Source organism: Drosophila navojoa, chromosome X, assembly GCF_054131105.1.
Source record: "Drosophila navojoa isolate 15081-1374.11 chromosome X, UAZ_NAV_1.0, whole genome shotgun sequence".
Taxonomy (NCBI): Eukaryota; Metazoa; Arthropoda; class Insecta; order Diptera; family Drosophilidae; genus Drosophila; species Drosophila navojoa.
In genome coordinates this window covers 12795505-12815943 of record NC_142895.1, presented here as the reverse complement: position 1 = coordinate 12815943, position 20439 = coordinate 12795505, and the positions used below count along the sequence as shown (strand labels likewise).

The 20439-nt window shown below is 38.3% G+C and overlaps 1 protein-coding gene across 3 annotated transcripts in view; it reads left to right on the top strand.

Moving 5' to 3' along the window:
• LOC115565440 (neurobeachin) overlaps positions 1 to 20439 on the top strand; it is a 137148-nt gene that overhangs the window by 31941 nt on the left and 84768 nt on the right. The window contains exon 2 of one of the 3 annotated variants that reach the window (XM_089264024.1): positions 11869 to 11913. The exons of the other annotated variants lie outside the window; for them this stretch is intronic. Within the exon in view, the coding sequence (XP_089120150.1) occupies positions 11869 to 11898 (30 nt within the window). The 3' untranslated portion in view covers positions 11899 to 11913. Of the gene's footprint in view, positions 1 to 11868; positions 11914 to 20439 lie in introns of those variants that run through there. 3 annotated transcript variants of the gene reach the window in all.

Genomic DNA, 20439 nt, shown 5'->3' with positions numbered 1-20439 from the left:
TCTATTCAATAATAATATCGTCTAGCAGTTCGTAAGGGCATTGCAAAACTAGACAGTCGAGTGGGGGTGCTTATCCGCTGCTAAGCTCCAGTAGACACACACACTGTGAGAGAGAGAGAGAGCCAAAAAAGTGGCAAATACATGCAAAAATAAAAACGAAGACGAACTAAAAACTTTTGCGGGCTTTGATGGCAAATCGAAGGAGCAACTCAAGAGGGCGCTCAAGTGGGCGTGGCTGTGCATGTATCTGTGTGTGTTTGTGTGTGTGTGTGAGCAGCAGCAGCCAAGCGATTTGCATATAAATGATTACGGAAATAAAAAAGGAAGTTGAAATAGACAGAGAGCGGCAAAGTTGTCGAGTCGTCGCCGTTGCCGTTGCCGCCGCCGTCGTTGTCGAGCCCTCGACGTTGGCACACGTTTTTGGCCCATGTCCTGGCGCTGGATACTGGTTTCCTGGCGCACTATTTGGCATTGCGAAAAGTAAGTTGTCAGCTAGCTGGTTGCCTGGCCAACCAGTTGCCAGTCGTCACTTGGCCCTGGCTGGCTGCAGCCTCAACTGGCAATGGCAATGCCAATGTCCTAGCCCTCGCCATTTGCCAAAACTGCATACATTTCGCAACATTACTCAAATGAGGCAGTCAGTAAGAGAGAGAAAGAGAAAGAGCGAGAGAGAGAGACAGAGACAGAGAGGGATAGAAGGACCAGTAACTGTTGAAGCACTGGCTTAAAATTTTATTCATCTTTATAAAACGCCAGAAAAGAGATGAAAATGAAGAAGAAGTCGAGAAAAAAAGACTCCAAATTTTACGTTCAACTTAAGTTGCAAAAACTTGCGTAAAACTTTGAGTACGGATTTTCAACCAAAAAAAAAAAGAAAAAAGGGAAAAATTACCAAAAATAAATAGAAATAAAACAACAAAAATATCTTGATGAATTCCTTGCGGCAAATTGTGCAAAATTTCGAGAAATGCAAAAATTTTTGCATGAACTAGCAGTTGCTCTAAGTTGATCAAATTCAGTTGAATATAGTTGTATATATGAAGCTGTAATTACACTATAATGTAGATTTATATAAGCTATAATTACACTATATCCATTCTATACACTATAAATTCCCTGAGTTACTCCTCTTCTATAATTTACTTGTTCCCTCTTTAGATCATCTCGTATCACGAGCTGGTTGTTCTATATTCGTCAAGAGAGAGCAGATCTACATGCCATCTCATTCTCCCACAGCAGCACCCGGGACTAAGGGCAGCCAGAGCTATATATTTGTCTCACTCTCATAGAGTATACGAAGAGGCGTACTTAAACCAAGTGGGAACTATTTGTAGGCGAAGTTTTTTAAAATATAGTTCAAAGCTGTATGACTAAAGATGATGATGATGCTAAGGCTTAGTAAAATATTATGTAATTAGTCCTGAAAATACGTAGCAAAGAAAGCAGAGTCAGTTCATGGTACAATATATATAGAGAGAGGGAGACAGCTCTAATTCCCTCCAGCTGTGATTTCACATGACGGAAAAGAAGCCAAATTGACAAGCGATTCGCTGGCAAACACAATATGCTCCTCAATGTAAACAATATATTTAGCTAGCGAATTAATAATTTATTTGCTTTCATCGAATCTGTTTTTGTCTATTTCATTGTTTTTCCTATGCATATTTATTTAACCCATATATTTTTGGATGATTGAAGGCAATTGCCAAAAATTGGCCAGAAATCAAAGCAAATCATCATTTCTCTCGTTCTCGCTCTCGCTCTTGCTCTTGCTCTCTGTTTATCTATTGTCTCGCTGGTTCTCTGTCGCACTGGCTTAATTTCCTTTTATAAGCGCCTTAAGCTGAAATCCGAATGTAAATATTTGATTTCTCTGTCTCGAAACGGAGAAAAATTTCTGTACAGAAATATTTATTACAAATTAATTGATCAAATGTAGCTGAAATCAATTTAGCTGCCACAAATGCCAGAGCTAATAAATTTCATATTGCATATCCTAGCTGAGAATATATATAATAAATATATATACAGATGTATATATATTTAGTATTATGTATATATTTGCGTAGATAAATCAAGAGAAGTTGTCGTTCCTTTGATTGCCAACAAGCAACAAGCAGCGTGGGAGTGAGAGAGAGAGAGAGAGGGCGAGGTGAGGGAGTAGGAGGGAGAGAGAGAGAGAGAGGGAGCAAGGTAGCAACTGGCACGGCACACTGCTTTTACCTATCCTAAAGGCCCTTCGATTCCTTTCTCTCTCTCCCCCTCTCTCTCACTCTCTCTCTCTCTCTCTTCCTTTTCTTTCTGTTTTTCCGCTGCCCTCGCAACAAAACAATTGCAAAAACAAACAAATGACATTGATGAATGATGCACGAATGATGAATTGATTCAGTGTGGAAGCTCGATGGAATGATGCCGCTTGACGTGGCCAATGAATGGGTACGCTTGTCTCCAGATTTTCTTTGGCTCTAGACAAGAACCAGAACAACAACAACAACAGCAACAACAACAACAGCATTCAGCCAAGCCACCCAAACCACCCAAGCATCCCTTTGTCGAGACGATTGAATCTGAGACGCGGCGAGCGGCTTGAATTGATAATGAGACGCGTTGGCGTTGCCTTTTTGCTTTGCTCTCGTAGTCTTAATTAATTTTCTGCGACGCCCACTAATTAAACACATTTTTTTTGTTTGTTGTTTTCGCCGTCGCAACTCCTGCTGCTGCTGCTGCTGTTGCCCAAAGAAAAATGGCCAACTGCTCGATTGGTAGCTGTAAAGCACCAACTTTTGGCCAACAAAACTTTAACTTATTTCAAATGTGGCAAATGACGATTTTGTTGAACTCTCCTCAGTCGGCGCCTCAGTCGGCGCCGGCATTGCCAGAGAGCGCCCTCTGGCTATTATTTTGACCAGCCGTTTTGGGTGGTGCCGTCTACCGGCTGACGTATTGTTGCCACAACAGCTCAGCTCCGCTCAGCCCAGCTCAGTCGCAATGCCAGTGCAGGCGAACTTTTAATTACCAAGCAGCAGGCGACGGCGACAGAAGTAAAAGTAGAAAAGTAGAAGCTGAAGAAGTAGAGGCTCTGCCTTTCAATTACGCTCGTGAAGCGTATGGCCAGCGGCCATAGCATCCACACACCCTACCGCACCTCAGACTCCTCCCCTCCCCCTCCACCTTCCCTCCACTCCCAAAAAGCCAGCCAAAAAACAACCCTCTCAACCTCTCACCTCACGACCACTCACGACTTTTTGGCCAGCTCCTGTCGTTGTTGTTGTCGTTTGCGGGCAAAGTTATTGCGAAATGTGGCACGGCGAAAAGGTGAAAAGGCGACTCGCCCGTCAACAAAAGAGATGAAAACCAGTTACCAGTTACCAGTTGCTAGTTGCCGTGGCACATGGCCCAAGTTTTTTGCTTAGACTTGGTAGCCCTGACAATCCAGCCAAAAAAGTACAAAGAGTAGGAGCAATACGTTCGGGGAGTGCTGACTGTATGATGCTCGCTTGGAGGTTGAAATAGAGATAGAGATGGATGTAGAGGTAGTGGTAGAGTTGGAGGTAGAGGTAGAGGTAGAGGTAGAGGTAGAGGTAGAGGTAGAGGTAGAGGTAGAGGTAGAGGTAGAGGTAGAGGTAGAGGTAGAGGTAGAGGTAGAGGTAGAGGTAGAGGTAGAGGTAGAGGTAGAGGGTAGAGGTAGAGGTAGAGGTAGAGGTAGAGGAGCGGTCGAGGTTAGGTAGAGGTAGAAGTAGAGGTAGAGGTAGAGGTAGAGGTAGAGGTAGAGTTAGAGATTTAGAGATTTAGAGAGCTAGAGAGCACCCATAGACATCGAAAATCAGCTCTCTCTCTCTCTATGAATTTTCCTCCAGCTCCTCTCAAACATAAAGCTTTACCGCACTCACAATCAATATGCTCCGTCTGCCTGCATCGGCGAGCATTGAAGGCAAAGGAAACGGAGTCCGGCTGGGCCGAGCAGCGCCCAGCATCCAGCGGCCCATGAATTCAAAATGAGACGCTCAAGTGGCCCCAAAATTGTATTTTCAGCGTTTTTATTTGCGCAAAATTAGCCCTGGCACGCCCCCCACCAGACGAATGCCGCCGCCGCCTACCTTTACACAGCCTCCCTACTGCAACAAAAAAAGAAAAAGAAAGAAAGAAAGAGAGGCGAGAGGGTGGGGGTTAGGGGAAACTGTCGTATTGCTGCTGTTGCTCCTCCTGCTCCTGCTCCTGCTCGAATTCAATACAAAAGCGCAGCGCACTAGCCGCCATTTTGCCTGCATACAGATCATAAGACAAAAACAAAATGGTGGGGTAGGTAGGCGGTTAGGTAGGGGTGGGCGTTGGTGCAAAAGAAAATGGAGCTAGGAGACCGGAGCATGCTGAATGCCCTTGCAGACATGAAACAGTTCTACCGTATATTCACGTTTCGTAGAGCGCCACACACAATTATGCTCCTCCTCGTGCAACTCAATTTCGTAACGATTGTGCCCCAAGGCGGCTACAGTGGAGCTGTGCTAAGTGAAACGATGCGCAGCTGATTGAATTGCAGTGTTTTTTTTTTTTTTTAAAGCAGATGATAGATATAGCTATATTAAGTGAAAATATAGAAGGCACTTTAGTTGTTGTTGTAGATTAGGAAGTAGTTAAGGTGGATGTAGCAAGCGGATAGAAAGATATTTGGAGTTAGATTCATCATATTTTTAGGCGAATAGTCTATTTGGGATATTGATAGGAGTTGAAAACAGTATTTGCAGATATGTTGAGAACCATATAGAAAGATGTTGAGTCTCGCTCTCTCCCTACCTCCCTCCCTATCTCTCTCTCTCTCTCTCTCTCTCTCTCTCTTCTGTTGAGTTGAACTGGGTATCTTTCTATAACTTAGTACTATATGGAGAATTGAATTGAATTTTGGATCACTTGATGATTATATATGTATATATAACGTATATAGTAAGCTGCATAGAGTCAAAGAAAATCTTGATAAACATTGGGCTCTACATTTGTAGAGTTAGAGCTAGCTGTGTACCATCCCTGAGAAGGTTCGCTAAAACTAAACTTGATATATATGTGAAAATATATATATATGTGTATATAATATACATTCTATATAACATCATTATTTATGCACATATTACAGCCTCTTTCTCTGCTCTTCAATCGAATGGCAATTGCAAATTTTTCAAATATATTTCACTCAACTCAGATTTATGTATATATGTGTATAATAATAAATGTCTATATACAGATACATACGTCTTATATGTGCACACATATGCATCAATATACACATACATATATTTGCCATAAAAAGTACATGCATATGCGGCATAGACCAAGCCGGACACGGGCCAAGTTTTTCGGCTAACGAAAAGTCAAGCAATGCCAGCAAATTGGAAATTTTATGCTGTAGTTTTTCCGGGGCTCTTAAAATGGCTACGTGAGCGGGCGCTGGGCGCCAAAGGCTGTTGGCAGGGGGCGTGGCTGCTGTGGGGCGGTTAGTTTTGCTCGTAATATAACGAAAATAACGAACTTTATGCCTTGTGCCATGTGCCTGTGTGCCTCTGTGTGTGTGTGTGTGTGTGTGTGTGTGTGTGTGTGCCTGAGTCTGTGTTTGTGTGCCGCAGATAAGCTGCAAAGGATGCTGATGCGCATGAAGGATGAGCACTTAGTCTGCCACGTCGCGGCCTTCCCTCTGCACTGGCCGAAAAATGGGGAGAGAAAAAAAAGACGAACAAAAAAAAAAAAAAGTTTTCGCAATGGGATTACGATAGTCGAAATGCACTTACTACTTATATTGCTTAACGATTTTTCGTTTTCCTTATATTATCCAAGCTGTTCTTAAGAAATTAGTTTGCTTTAGCGATCAATTTATTGGGCTGTAAAGTACTTAACATAACTGTTAAGTAAGCTATACCAGCTATATTTAAGTAGAGCACCACATGTTGAGTAACAGTTTGCCTAAGAAGCTCTTGTTGGATTAACAGTTGATGTATACATAATGTTAACTCTGTTATTAGCATTACAGTAAAATGTTAGGATTTCTATGTGTGCTATAGAGTTGAAGCATCATATGATTATTAATGAGAAAAACATTTGATAATCTTTGCCATTAAGATGTGCTTTTAACATACAGTTAACATGGCTACTCTGTTAAGACTATGTAAATATCAACAAGAACTGCTAGTAAAGCGTCTAGAAAGAGTGTATAATAATCATGTCTAGAAAACTCTTGACAATCATTCTCTCTGGCTCTTACAACACCCTTGAAACGCGACAAGCGTCTGCTGGAAGTCAAACAACGTATGCAAGCCCGAAACATGTGCTCGACTATGTGAGCGAACATTCCATTGAAGTTTTGTGTATGTTGCTTGCGTTTGCTACGGCTCGGACTGTCCGTCTGTTATGTTGGCTTGATTTGAGGGCCGTTTCGTTCTTGTTTCGTTAGCCTTGTGTTTCTTATAAATTATTAAAAACCCACCGAACTCTGGCCCATAAAGTTTCAGACTTTTCGACATTCAGCTGGTGGCTTTAAAGCGTCCGTCTGGCCACTACTCTGCGATAGTACCCAACCGTCATCGCAGGAAAAAAAAGGGAAAAACGAAAAGAAAAAACCCTTAAGACGCAGCTAGCATAACAAAAGGATTCGTTTGCGGCTGAGCACGAAGCCGTTGCTAAATTTAAAGGTGTTACATAAATATTTTATAGAATTTATCCGAATATACCTTTCCCCGCTACCTCTGATCTATGATTAATAAGGTTGATGCCATGGGGAGCAGGAGGAGGAGGAGCTGGCACGGGTTCCATTTTATGATTGAGCAATGTTTCAATATTTGTTATCGATAAACGATAAAAATGTGCTAAAATATTCAAGGTAATCAGGCTGAACAAACGCTTTGCCATAAACATAGAGGTCATACGGTGTATTTATATAGTTCGAAATGGGTCGGAACTTTTATACGGTTAAGGGTGACTGAAGTTTGAAAATAATGAAAGAGAAGAGGAACAGAGAGAATGAGTAAGACAGAGAGAGAGTGAGAAAGAGAGCGAGAGAGAGAGAGAGATAGGGAGAGACGGAGAAAGAGAGAGTGAGAGAGAGAGGAAGAGAGCGAGAGAGAGAGATAGAGAGAAAGAGAGAGAGACCAAGACATTTTAACGGATTTAAACTTCATGTAACTTGATTCATTTGAACAAGTTCATATTAGATTGCTTAGAGCCAATGTTAGATATCCATTGCTGTTCTTTAAGTTAGTTCATATGAACTAATTGTTGGTCTAGCAATTTCTTAGGGAGCCATAATTTCATTACCTATATATTCCTTTCAGCTGAACTACTTCAAATATATATTTTGTATATAGAACTAGTTCTAGTTATGTATGCTCAAAAGCATACTTTAATCTTTCATATAGTTGGTTATAAGGTTTCGGACGAATGCACAAGACACCGAAAAATACCAACAAAATACCGAAAAAATACTCTAAGTAAAGCCTCTGACTTTGGTAGTTCATATCTTTTGGACCTTTTATCCGATTTTCGAGTGGAATGCCTTGTTCGACGCGTATCTATCCGTAGTTGAGCTTGAGTCAGTTCATATAAACTAGTTCACAGCAACTATTTGAATGCAAGCATTTGCTAAATGCATCTTAGGAGGTTATACAAGCGTTGAGAGTTATAATAACTACGTAAACTAATTTTTACTTCACTTGAGCTAGTTCACATCGCTGTAGCCCACCACAAATTGAACTAGTTTTGCGTTTAATGCCAAGTTATTGCCTCTCATTCGAACGAGTTGAGAGTGTCGGTTGGAAAGCTGATTGGATTTTAAGGCGTTGCCATTGACGTTAATTAATGCTCTTTAGTTCTGTTTGCAACAATTTTCGGAATGCCAAAAACTTGATAGTTCCTTATATTCGTTTAGCTCAAAAATGTGTGAACTTTTTGGAATTCTGTCTGGCATTTCCGACCGAGTGGTAACACTTTATGCACTCTTGCCACATTTAAAGCTCTGGGGCTCAAGTCCTTTTTAGAGAAAACAGACCGCAAAAACCAAAACAAAAAAGCAAGAGAAACGACAACAGCAACAGCAACAACAACAACCAGAAAAAAAAAAAATAGAAGCAAAATAGAAGAGCTAGAGCAAGAGAATAAACAAAACCAAACCAAAAACAAATACGTACAAAATATTTGCCAGCATATTTTGTGCCACAGTGAAAAACACAAAAGCCCCAAACTCTGGCCAGAGAGTGTGGCAATTGTATTAACAGAGTCCGAGCCAAATGCTCTTGGATGCAGCTCACAAATTGCTGGCCATGCTTCAATTTAAGCCAACAACAGCAACAACAACAACAACAACAACAGCCAGCAAACATTGAGATGCACGCAGCTAGCTATATATGTATGTATGTATGTATATGCAAAAAGCAGCTAAATTTAACTCTGGCTCTCGTTCGGCTTCTACTTTGTTATTATCTTGCGCTTTGTTCGACGGCTCTGGCTAAAGATGTTGCCGCTGGCAAAAGCTAAAGCACCAGCAATAGCAACAACAGCAGCAACAACAACAGCAGCAGCAACAGCAGCTACTTCACAATGGACGTCAGCGTTTCCTGTTCGCCCGGCTAGCCAACTAGCCAACTAGCCAACATGCCACATATTCCCCCCCTAGCTTCCATGGGGCTGCTTCCTGTGTTGCATTGGATATTTCATAAGCTTATGCATTTTGTATGCGATCCAAACGGAAGCAGCTGGTGCGCAGCAGCAAACCCAAAAACTAAACCGCATTCAAAAAAAAAAAAAAAAAAAAAACGATAACCCTAAAATAAGACAAATAACAATATAACTGAATCGTCACTGAACCCACCATGAACCACTCTGATCCGCCATGAACCGTTCCGCATTCAAAATCTCAACTAGCCTGCACCGAAAGCAGGCAAATAAAACTCCAGACACTGAACATGAAGTTTTTCAAATAGTTTATAGCGAAATATCCATATATATGTATATATGCATCTATATAGAGTAGGTGTCTACACTGCGCCAAAACCTAGTTATATATTTATTGCAAAAGCCTGAAAAGTCCAGAATTTGTAAGCTATTGCCTATTCAAGTGAATTCACGAATATTTTTGTTGATTTGTAAAGATGTTCTTGGCATGAAATATATATCATATATATATATATATATATATAAATAAATACAATCAAAATAATTAAAATAAAAATAATTAAAAAATACAATAAAAAAAATAAATAAAATAAAAAAATAAATAAATTTTTGAATGAGTATTTATTTATTTATTCTTGTATTGTATTTTTTATTGGAATTTTTTTAATATTTTTAATTAAACATTTTTTTATTATTTTTATTTAAACATTTTTTTTTTATTATTTTTATTTGTAGCATATTTACAAACAACCTTTGTTTTACCGTCATCTGGCAACTTATATATATATATATATATTTTTTTTTTAACAAGTTTTATTGAAAACTATTTTTATGCATTTTTTTTTTTAGAAGATTTCATTTTGTTTAGGTTGCATTTTTTTTTTTAACTATTTCTTCTGTCTGTTATGTTGTTTGGTCTATTTATTTACAAATATTTTCAAACCAGTTTAATTTTTTTAGGCTTCTATTTTTTGGCTGTGTTGTTATTTTTATTATTATTATTTTTCGTTTGGAATTTTTAATTAAAAGTGTTTTCCTTACATATATTTATTTATTTTGTTTACGTTTTTATTTTATTTTTTATTTTATATTTTATATTTTATATTTTATATTTTATATTTTATATTTTATATTTTATATTTTATATTTTATATTTTATATTTTATATTTTATATTTTATATTTTATATTTTATATTTTATATTTTATATTTTATATTTTATATTTTATATTTTATATTTTATATTTTATATTTTATATTTTATATTTTATATTTTATATTTTATATTTTATATTTATATTTTATATTTTATATTTTATATTTTATATTTATATTTTATATATTATATTTTATATTTTATTATTTTATAGTTTTAACATTATTTTTTTTATTGTTTGAGATATTTTTTAAACCTGATTAATTTTTTTTTTTAATTTTTGATATTTCTGTTTAAGCTTTTTTTGTTTGTGTATTTTTTTTCTTTTTGTAATGCATTTGATACGCTTGCGAAATAGTCAATAAGGAAATCGTATCGAAGAATTTAGTAGGATTTTTATTTTTTTTTTTTAGTAAGGGAAGCCGATTTGAGGAGCATTCGGAGCTGTTGTCTGGCGTGTTTAGGGCTTAGCCAGTGCGCAGTGGGTGGCTTTTGGCGGGTGAAAATCAAAGTTTTGTTTTCGCAACTGAGCCAAACGTAGGAGTATTGCAAAACCTTTGACTAACAACTTTGTCATATGCATTGTGTGTGTGTGTGTGTTGTAAAGCTGCTGCCTTTAGTTTAGAACATTTATTGCTTGCATTGTTGCGGCTGTCGTTGTTGTTGCTGCCCGTGGCGCTTGGCCATTGTTTGTTGTATTTGGAAATGTTCAATATACTCACACAGCTTAGCTGAGAGAGCGAGTGAGAGAGACAGACAGAGTGAGGGGTAGAGCAAAGAAATATGAAGACAAAGAAGAAGAACAGGAAGCAGCAGCAGAGATTTTTGTCGTGCTGCCATGATGCCCTTGGCAGTGAGAGGCAGGGCGCAGGAGGCGAGGGGCTGGGCTTTGGCTTGGCTTGGATTGGATTGGATATGAATGTATAAGTAGGGTATAGACATACATACATGGCCTCCGGTGTTGAAAAACATATTTTCAATTACATTGCCACCAACTTATGCAAATTCCAATTCCTGCTCCCACTCTCCCCCCACTTTGTCTCTCTCTCTCTCTCTCTCTTGCTGTATGTCTATCGCTTTTGGTTGCATAACAATTGCAATAAGCACAGCTAGTTGTAATATTTGTAAGCGGAATATATATATATATATATATAGAGAAATGTATGTTTGTCTGTATGAATATTTATATATATACATATGTATATTGGTATATTAAGCACTGAAGTGCGAATGTCTTGCTGCTCTATAGAATTTAGCAAGTGCTTGTTAAATATGCATCGAAACCTAATCAAGAAGCGGAAATGCGTGTTAGCATTGAATAAATAGTTAAAGAGACGGAAGGGGGCGAGAGAGACAGAGAGAGATAGAGGGGGAGAGGGGTAGATTAAGAGTGAATAAGAGATATAGTGCTGGAAATTGCTAGAGGAAAAATGATAGGGAGATTGAGAGAGAGAGCGATAGAGAAAGACAGGCTAAGAGAGAGAGAGAGAGAGTGAGAGAAAGAGAGAGAGTGATAGAGAGAGAGTGATAGACAGAGAGAGAGCGATAGAGAGAGAGAGTGATAGAAAGATAGAGAGAGAGAGAGAGATAGATAGATAGAAAGATGGAGAGAGAGAGAGAGAGAGAGAGTGATAAAGAGAGAGAGAGACAGAGAAAGAGAGAGAGTGATAGAGAGAGAGGGAGTGATACAGAGAGAGAGAGAGAGAGAGATAGAGAAAGAGAGTTTAAAAGACAGAAAGAGAGAGAGGGGGTGTGTGAGGGATGAGGCAGTGAGAGGGAGTGACAGAGAAAGAGCGAGACAGAAATATATAGTGAGAGTGAGAGAGGTAGATGGTAAGTTGGAAAAAAGACTGTGTGAGAGAGAGAGTGACAAAGCTAAAATGAGTAAAGAAAGTTAGAGAATTAGAGTGTGAGAAATTATATTCTCTACGATGTCAATCATTACCTATTTAATCATAAAAGTTGTATTTGCCTCACTTGTGTTCATGAAAATCGCAGAGTGGGGCGCTAATAAAAAATAATATCGATTTACTAATCAAATTTTACTTTTTCCTTTCTCTTTCTAGGTAAGTTCTCAACTACATCTTGTTATATGATCAATGAAATGTAAGTGGATCAATGAAACTTTGCTCGAAATCTATTCACATCGATCAGACACGTATCTAGGTGTCTTAAACATCTATGTATCTACACATATATATATTTGTGTAGGAGGTAGAGGACCTCCTCTAGAGAACAAAATCGCGCAATTAGTTCAGTTTGATTGAAAGTTTAGAAAGGGCAAAGAAACGTGAATAAGCTAACTAAAGTTGTCAAAAATGATGTATATATGTTCCGGTTGGGTATGCTCAACTGAGTGATGTGACCTACTGTAAGTTCATATAGCTTATATTTTTTCTCGTTGAATACGAAATATTTATTTGACATATTCCCCAATGGCTAAAAACTAAGATACCCTTGCTCTTCCACTGTCCATTGCTGGGTATCAAAAAGTGAAATTAGTCATTTTGGCAACGCACTGAAAGTAGTGTAAAATGTGTGGATGGTGTGAAAAGGAATACATACATACATATATATATGCAAATATATCTGGGCTAGTGGCACTGGCTGAGCTTGTTAACGATTGACTGAGTGGACGATGGGCGGAGGATAGTCAGGGGCGAAGCGGGGGTTGGCTGGTGACAACGGCTGTTGCACATTTACCACACACACACATGCACACACATGCACACACATGCACACACATGCACACACACACAGACATACACTCGCAACGGTACTCCATTGTATTTGGCATTGAACACGCACATTGAATGGGTGTTACTTGTGGCACGCTCTAGCCATATGCATGTGTGAGTGTATGAGTGCTCTGCATGTGTGTGTGTGCACAATAAACTCTCCCTCACACACACACACACACAGAGAGAGACATTCACACACAGCAACAGCTCGACATGTGCGGCAAATGGGCGTAAGGCGCTTTTGTTGCTGTAATTGTTGCCATCGAGCCCTGTTGAACAAAAGGTGACACACACACACACACACACACATGCATATACTCTTCTGTCACACACACACACACACACACACGGCCCTGTTTCCGCCTGCGTCCATATATTAAATTGCATGCATATTAACGCCTAGATTGCTACCGAGCTACCCGCAGAATTCCAAATAATCTCCAGCTCCTGCTCTATCAGTCTCACTACCTCCCTTCCCCCGCCCCTCTCCCTCCCCCCTCTCTCTCTCACTTTCCATACGCACAAGCGTTCAATTAAGCTATGGAAATTCAAAAAATGTTTTTCGTTTTTGTTCTTATTTGACGTGTGAAACTCGCATGCGAAATCGCGCCTGAATGAATTCAGCATGCGGCTCGCATCGATCATCTATTGTTTGTCAAGCATTTCATAGCTGGACGTTTTTTGTCAGTATTTAAGCACAGCTGAAAAATCTATCAGTCAAGCAATCAACAATCAGTCAATCAATTGAAATAAAATTCGATTTTTTCAGTGTGAAATTTTTGATTGAGATTAAAAGAAATATGTAAATATATTAAAAATATATTTTTAAAAATATTTTAAAAATATAGTGAATTCATTTTTTTATTTTTATATATTTTTAAAATATTTTACATATGTATAAATATAGTTTTGGCATGTAGAAAATTGATTTTGCATGGCAAAAAAAAAAAAAAAAAAACAATAAATTTTGCATTTTAAACTCTGAAGTTGAACAGCATCAAAATTTGGTTAGTTAAATCGAATTAACACTGTAATAAAGTTAACGAAAACTTATTGAAAACTAACTTGATGTGGAGCGCACACACACACACACACACATGCATACATACATGCATGCTGTACATGAGCTTTGCAAGTTTGCGCCTTGCATGTTGATTCGTGTCGCTTTTGTAGCTGCTTTGTTGGCTGATTGGGGGTATGTGGGAGGGGGAGATGGTGGGGATGGTGGCGCTACAATCTAAGTCTTTATGAGTGCAGCTGAGCCTCAATTGTGGCGGCAGCTGAATGTTGTTGTGCATGTAAGTCAACACACACTGGCGCGCATGTGTGTGTGTGTGTGTGTGTATGTGTCGTAAATAGAAAAATGAGGTCAATAACAGGTAGATTATCAAATAAGCATTTGGCGAGTGCCTCAGCTGTAACTGTGTATGTGTGTGTATGTATGTGTGTGTGTGTGTGTGTGTGTGTGTGGGTGGCAGCATGGATTAGGTGTAGTAGCTTCAAATAGCAAGGCAACAGCATATTTGCCACAATTCCAGACACACACACACACACACACACACACACACACACATTGAACTTGTGCTAGAAATCCACATTTTGTGGGCATGCTCAAGACGTCATCGGCTGTCTATCTATGTGTGTGTGTGTGTGTGTGAATATATTTGGGCGAGTGGCTAGGTTTATATTGCTAGCAATCAACGGCTTGTCCAAGTCGCTATCCTCCCAACCTCTCCCCTTCCCCGCTCTCCCCACTCCCAAGCACCCCCTTCTTAAATACCTATGGCCCCCATACCCCCTCGCAGCATGCGTGAAGGTCAATTTATCGCCTAATGACGGCGAAGAATGACAGGCAAAGCAAAGCGTTTTCAAGCAGGCAGCATGCTTCATCATGCCACATACACATGCCGCACATGCCACACATGTGCCATGCTCTCGCATGCTGTTGGCTCACACGCACACACACACACACACACACGCACACCCCTGTCGTCGCCGCATCGAGCGATGGCCGATTGGTCCTGGGATTTTGCGGTTCTCAGTTTGGAGTTTCGGTTTCTTTCTTCATTTTTGCTGCCGTTGTTGTAGTTGTTGTTGTAGTTGTTGTTGTTGTGGTTTTTGTTTCTGTTTCTGGGGCCTTTCGACAGCTTTCGATTTAAGTGGCAAGCAGACATCCATTTTGGCTATTTGGGCTCAAATTTAGCGCACATTTGGTTTGATTTATCTGCCTAATATGCTCCGCTTGGCAGGCGTGCCAGAGCGAGAGAGAGAGAGAGGGAGAGAGGAAGAGGGTGGGAGAGAAGGATTTCGGTGTGACTGCTGTTCGAACAAATGCAATTATATTCGAAATTCGATTTGAGTGCGGCTGGGTTGTTCGTTTCAAGGAAATATCAGAGATTCGTTAGACACACATAAATCCTACTTGGACATATGTATGTCCGGGCTCTGCTTTGAGTGTATTCATTTAAATGAGTGCTTAAGCTGTTTAACGTCTAACTACAGTCATATATTCATTTAAATGAATATCAAAATATTCATATAATGAGTGTGTTGAGCTTGTGAGTGCATTCACTTGCTATGTTCACCAGTTGTTAATGAATATACATATGTATTTATGAGTGAGGTATGAGGTTATTTGTGAGTGTATTTGATTTGTATGTAGATTATTGTATGAATGTATTCATATGTGTAGACACTTATTATTTGAATACATTTTTTAAGTGTATTCATTCATTTTGTGAATACATTCGTGAGTACATTCATCTGTGATGTGATCAGTTAGTTATGTATGTATATTCATGAGTGTATACACACATATTTTGCTTGAGTGCATTCATGAGTGTATTCACGAATGTATTCATGAGTGTATTTAGCAAAATTTATTTTTTTCCAGTCAATTTAAATGAATCCATTCATATATTGGAAGTATTCATTCATATTATTCATTTTGAGCTATGAATAAATATTTTAATTATTCATTAAAAATATTTTATATAAGATTAATTGTGTTTAATCTTGTTGGTTTTCCTATATTAAATTTCGTGAATGTATTCACGAGTATATTCACTTATCTCATTAATAAACAAAGCAATTAGAAATGCAATTTGAATTCATAATGTCAATGTGCTTGCCTGCCCAATGTAATTCAACTTATTCAATTATTCAATATGAATACACTCACGCTAGTCTCATCTAACGGCAAACCGCAAATTAACTTGTTAAAGCAACTGCATTGTAATAAACAGTTGCTACTGAGCTTTTCAGTTGGCTATCCAATGCAGGCAGACTCAAACAGAAACACAGATACACACTCACACACACACACACACACACTCATGAATGTTGTTTGGCATTCGCTTCACATGGCAGCAAACATAACCATAACCAAGTTAGCAACATCCTTGTTCCGGCTATAGAAATGCGTTAAAGCAAACTGAATTGCTATGGAATTTGGCTTTCACCCTTTTGTTTTTTCCTCCTTCTGTGTGTGTGCTATTTTCTTTTGTTTTTGTTTTTTTTTTTTTTTGAGGGGGGGCTTTCCTCGTTTGTTGTTGCTTGTTTTCGTTTGTTTTGTTTTGTGCCTGGACTAGGTGAGGGCTCTAAATAGCACCAGCTGACCGAATCAGAGACTGAATGAAGTCAGACGCGGAGCAGCCCGAAGAACTTTTGCGCTGCCAAAAGCAAACAGAGTCAACTGACAGAGCAAACACTGCAAATTTACAACCAAAAAAACAGATCGACAGGGTCGAGTGAGAGAGAGAGAGAGCGAGAGAGAGAGAGGTAGCTAAAAGAGAAAACTTATTGCTTGGCAAAGCGTGAAATGTTTACGAGCGAGTGACGATGGCGACTCAAGAGGCAGCCTCGTAAAAAGATTTGTGCTTCTGTGTGCCTAGCGCAAATCTTATCCTCTTTACTAACTTCCCATCACAACTCTCTCTCTCTCCCCCCCGCTTTCTCTCTCTCTCTTTAACTCTATGTATGTCTGCCTCTGTCAGTGCCATACCCGTTCCCTTTCCATTTGCCTCTCTCGCTCTCTCTGTCTCTGTCTGTCGTTCTGTCTCTGTTTTGCTTAGCATTTTGCGCGCACTGTGCACAATTGTAAAGAAAATGTTATTAAGGATTTTCTATTATATAACAAAAAGGCGCACTAAAGACACGCACACACACACACACACACACTCACACTCATTCTGAAAACGAGATGGCGTTAGAGCAAAACGCAGAGACTGTCGCCATTATTTTGGGCTGAGACGCATTAAGCACTTGACATATACTGAGTTTGGCAGCAACCAGCAGCCGCACACTGCGAGAATATTTTGAGAAAGAGAAAATAATAGAGAAACTAATAGAGAATAATGGAAAATAATAGAGAATAATAGAAAATATTAGAGAAAATAATAGAGAATAATCGAGAGAACATCAATGGAAGATACGTATACACATGTATATATTATATGCTGTCGACTCTCGATAATTTGAAACATTAACGGCAGTTTTTTTTTTTATTTAAACAAAATATCAAATTATCGAAAACGATTTTTATTATCAACTTTATCGATTTATAGAGATTTTCGATTTAGTGGGTTACGAATTGTCGAGACTTTACTGTATATGAATATATTTATATATTTATTTATATATATATATATATATATATATATATATATATATATATACATTCATTTATGTATACCAGAAATACTAGAGGCATATTTAGGGCCGTTTCAAGCGAGAATTTCAGTCAAATCTAATCGAATTTATTTATGACATTTAGGATTAAGCATTAGCTTAAATTGTTTTAATAATATTTATAGCTTCCTTGGTTAATTTTTTCGTTCATGAATTAAATTCATAATTTATTAGGCCATATAAAATAAAATTAAAATAAAAAAATTAAGGCACATAATTCGAAAAAGCTTTCAGAAGTGAACTAACAAATTCCCAAATATTTTTGCTTCAGTGTAAAATAGAAATTGAAATATTCCTAACGTAAAATAAAGTCTCAGAGCTACAGAGTTGGCACTTGTAAACTATTCAACAGGGCACAAAGCTCAGTTTAAAGAATGAAATTCAATTTTCAAATAATGTAGCTAAAATCTCAAAATAGTTTATATATGTATGTATATTAAAAACTATATGAAATAGAGATAAAAATATGTTTAAAATATTTTTTCAAATAAAAATTTTGCTTTGATTTTTGGCTGTGCATGCTTATGTGCATATAATTTATATAAAACTCTTGAGCTATGAGTAAATATATGTATATAGCTATGTAAATACACTATATATATATGTATGTATATATATATATATATGCCTGCATCTTGGCAACATCATTATAAACATGCGTGTTGGTTCTTACTTTTTGGCTAAGGACTTTCATCTGCTTAGGTTTTCAATGCCTGTCGCCAAGTCTTGGGCGATGACGCGTTTCAGCCATGTGTGAAATGTGTGCGTGTATGTCTGTGTGTGTGTGTATATGTATATGCTCAAGGTTCAGCTGTAAACATTAGTCAACTGAACCTAAAATGAGCGAGCAACAAAAGCAGCGCCATCGCAATGAATGAGGAAGCAAGCGAGTGGATGGCCAAGTGAATAACTGAGTGGGTGAGTGTGAGTGTATGAATAAATAACTGAATGACTGACTGACTGACTGACTGACTGACTGACTGAATGACTGAATGAATGACGGCAATGCACATTATTATATGCAGCAGCCAGATCCTCAGCGTAGGCAGCATCCTGATGCTAACGTGCCTGAATGCACTTTTCTTTGCGTGCAAATGTTTTGATGCTCTTGAATGCGTCAGTTGTATGTGTGTGTGTGTGTGTGTGTGTGCAGGTGGTGTGAAGGTAGTGCTTGTGTGTGTGTTGTACAGTGGTATAGTTGACATGGCATACATCTCTGAAGATTTTCGATGCTAACTTCAATTTGTAGTCGAGCAAAGCATTTAGTTTGAGTTTCTAGTTTTGGTGAACTTCATAATTTGCATTGATATTTATAATTTTATTGATATTTACTCGCTGTAAATATTCATAGAAATATCGCTATAAAAATGTGTATATGGATTATTTACATATGGCTGAAGTTTGTACAAAAATTAAAATTTGTTGCACATGCTTTAATGTGAATAATTTTTCTAGTGTCGCCATTTTGAATAGAATGTATGCTAGAAGTTGTTCGTAGAAGCAGATAATGAGCACACTTGTATATGGATATGTGTATAGTATATATATATATATATGTATATAACTTTATATGTATATTAACTCTTTTCGCATTACCTCAAGCACTACCAAGAACATTATCAAATCTATTGTTATTTCGAATGCTTTTAAGCCCTTAGCTTATTGCATTACGCAAGAAAAACTCTGAAAGAAAATGCAGCATCATTCTCTATTGCATGGTATTTCATTCGAAAAACTACAAGACAAGAAAATTAGAGGAGAAAAAATGAATTGAACTAACTAAGAGAATAATACTCTAATTTTCTAATTATAGTTAAATAGATTATCAAATGTCAAGAAATGTTTTATATGTGTATATACAATATATATGCACACACACACATACATATATGAGAGTCGTTGCCACTGTGCTGCAGCAAACAGCTTGTTAAAAACATGAATTTGTACCCTAAATACCTTTGAAAATGGGAAGGGAGGGTATATTTGTTTGGGTTAACGAAGAGCTAAGCAGATCTTGCCTAGGTTGTCTGAACGTCTGTCTATAAAAACTATTTAAATATTCCTATATATTATAAGCAATTTCCAGAATTCACCTATCGATAACTCCCCGATAGAAATCGATAGTTTGTTTTGGCTATAAATCCTGAAGTATGAACTGTATGCAACTGAAGTTTATATACCCCAAAACAGTAGAATGTCTGTAAAGGCAGCTCTTCTTAGAGCTCAAGGTACCCGCTAGTTGGGTTTGCTTAGGGGTCAGGGTATCTGCTAGTCGGCCATTGCTGCCACTGAAGCGCACTTGTTTGTGTTTTACGGTTTTTTGTTTTTGTTTTTGTTTTTTTGTTTTTATTGCGCTCTTTTGGAACAATGTCAGCCATTTTGTTTGCTTTTGTGGCGCCGCTGCAGCAACCCAGTGGCGCCTCAAAGTATGCAAGGCAGCAGCAGCAGCAGCAGCAGCAGTAGCAGCAGCAGTGGCAACATCATCTGCAGCTAACTGTGGCAGCTGAGCTGAAAGACAAGAGCAACTGGCACAGACGCAATCGCATGGCAGTTGGGGTTAAATGCGTATCGCATTCAGCTTGTGCAATTGGATGTAAGTGCGCCAAGTCACACGCTCTCCCTCTCTCTCTCTCTCTCTCTCTCTCTCACTTTCGCTCGCACTCGCTCTCTCTCTGTGTAATTCTCTGTCTGAGTTTGTGTGTGTGTGTGCCGAAGCGTTGCAGCGTATTGTCTGATTTACGCGCTCGCATTACGCATACGCCGCATCAGCCGCACTCAACACTTGAATTGATTATTTAACTTGCGGCTGCTGCTTGTGCTCCATGTGAACAGCAGCTGCAGCTGTTGCCGTTGTTTGTACTGTGATTGCTGTTGCAGCAAGTACAGTGAAATCTCCATTGAGCGCACAGCGCTCATTGGGTAAACGCTATCCAGGAGATTTTCGGGTGTATTTTCAGAGCGAAATGCAAACGTTTGCATAACAGGCAGAATATATACATATATGTAGCTTAAGTTTATTCTAAGAATTTTTGATATTTGCCAAGAGATACAGCTGAACAAAGTCTCGGAAAAGTTAGAAACTGATTGCATAATACTGTTACTGTTACTGTTACTGTTACTGTTACTGTTACTGTTACTGTTACTGTTACTGTTACTGTTACTGTTACTGTTACTGTTACTGTTACTGTTACTGTTACTGTTACTGTT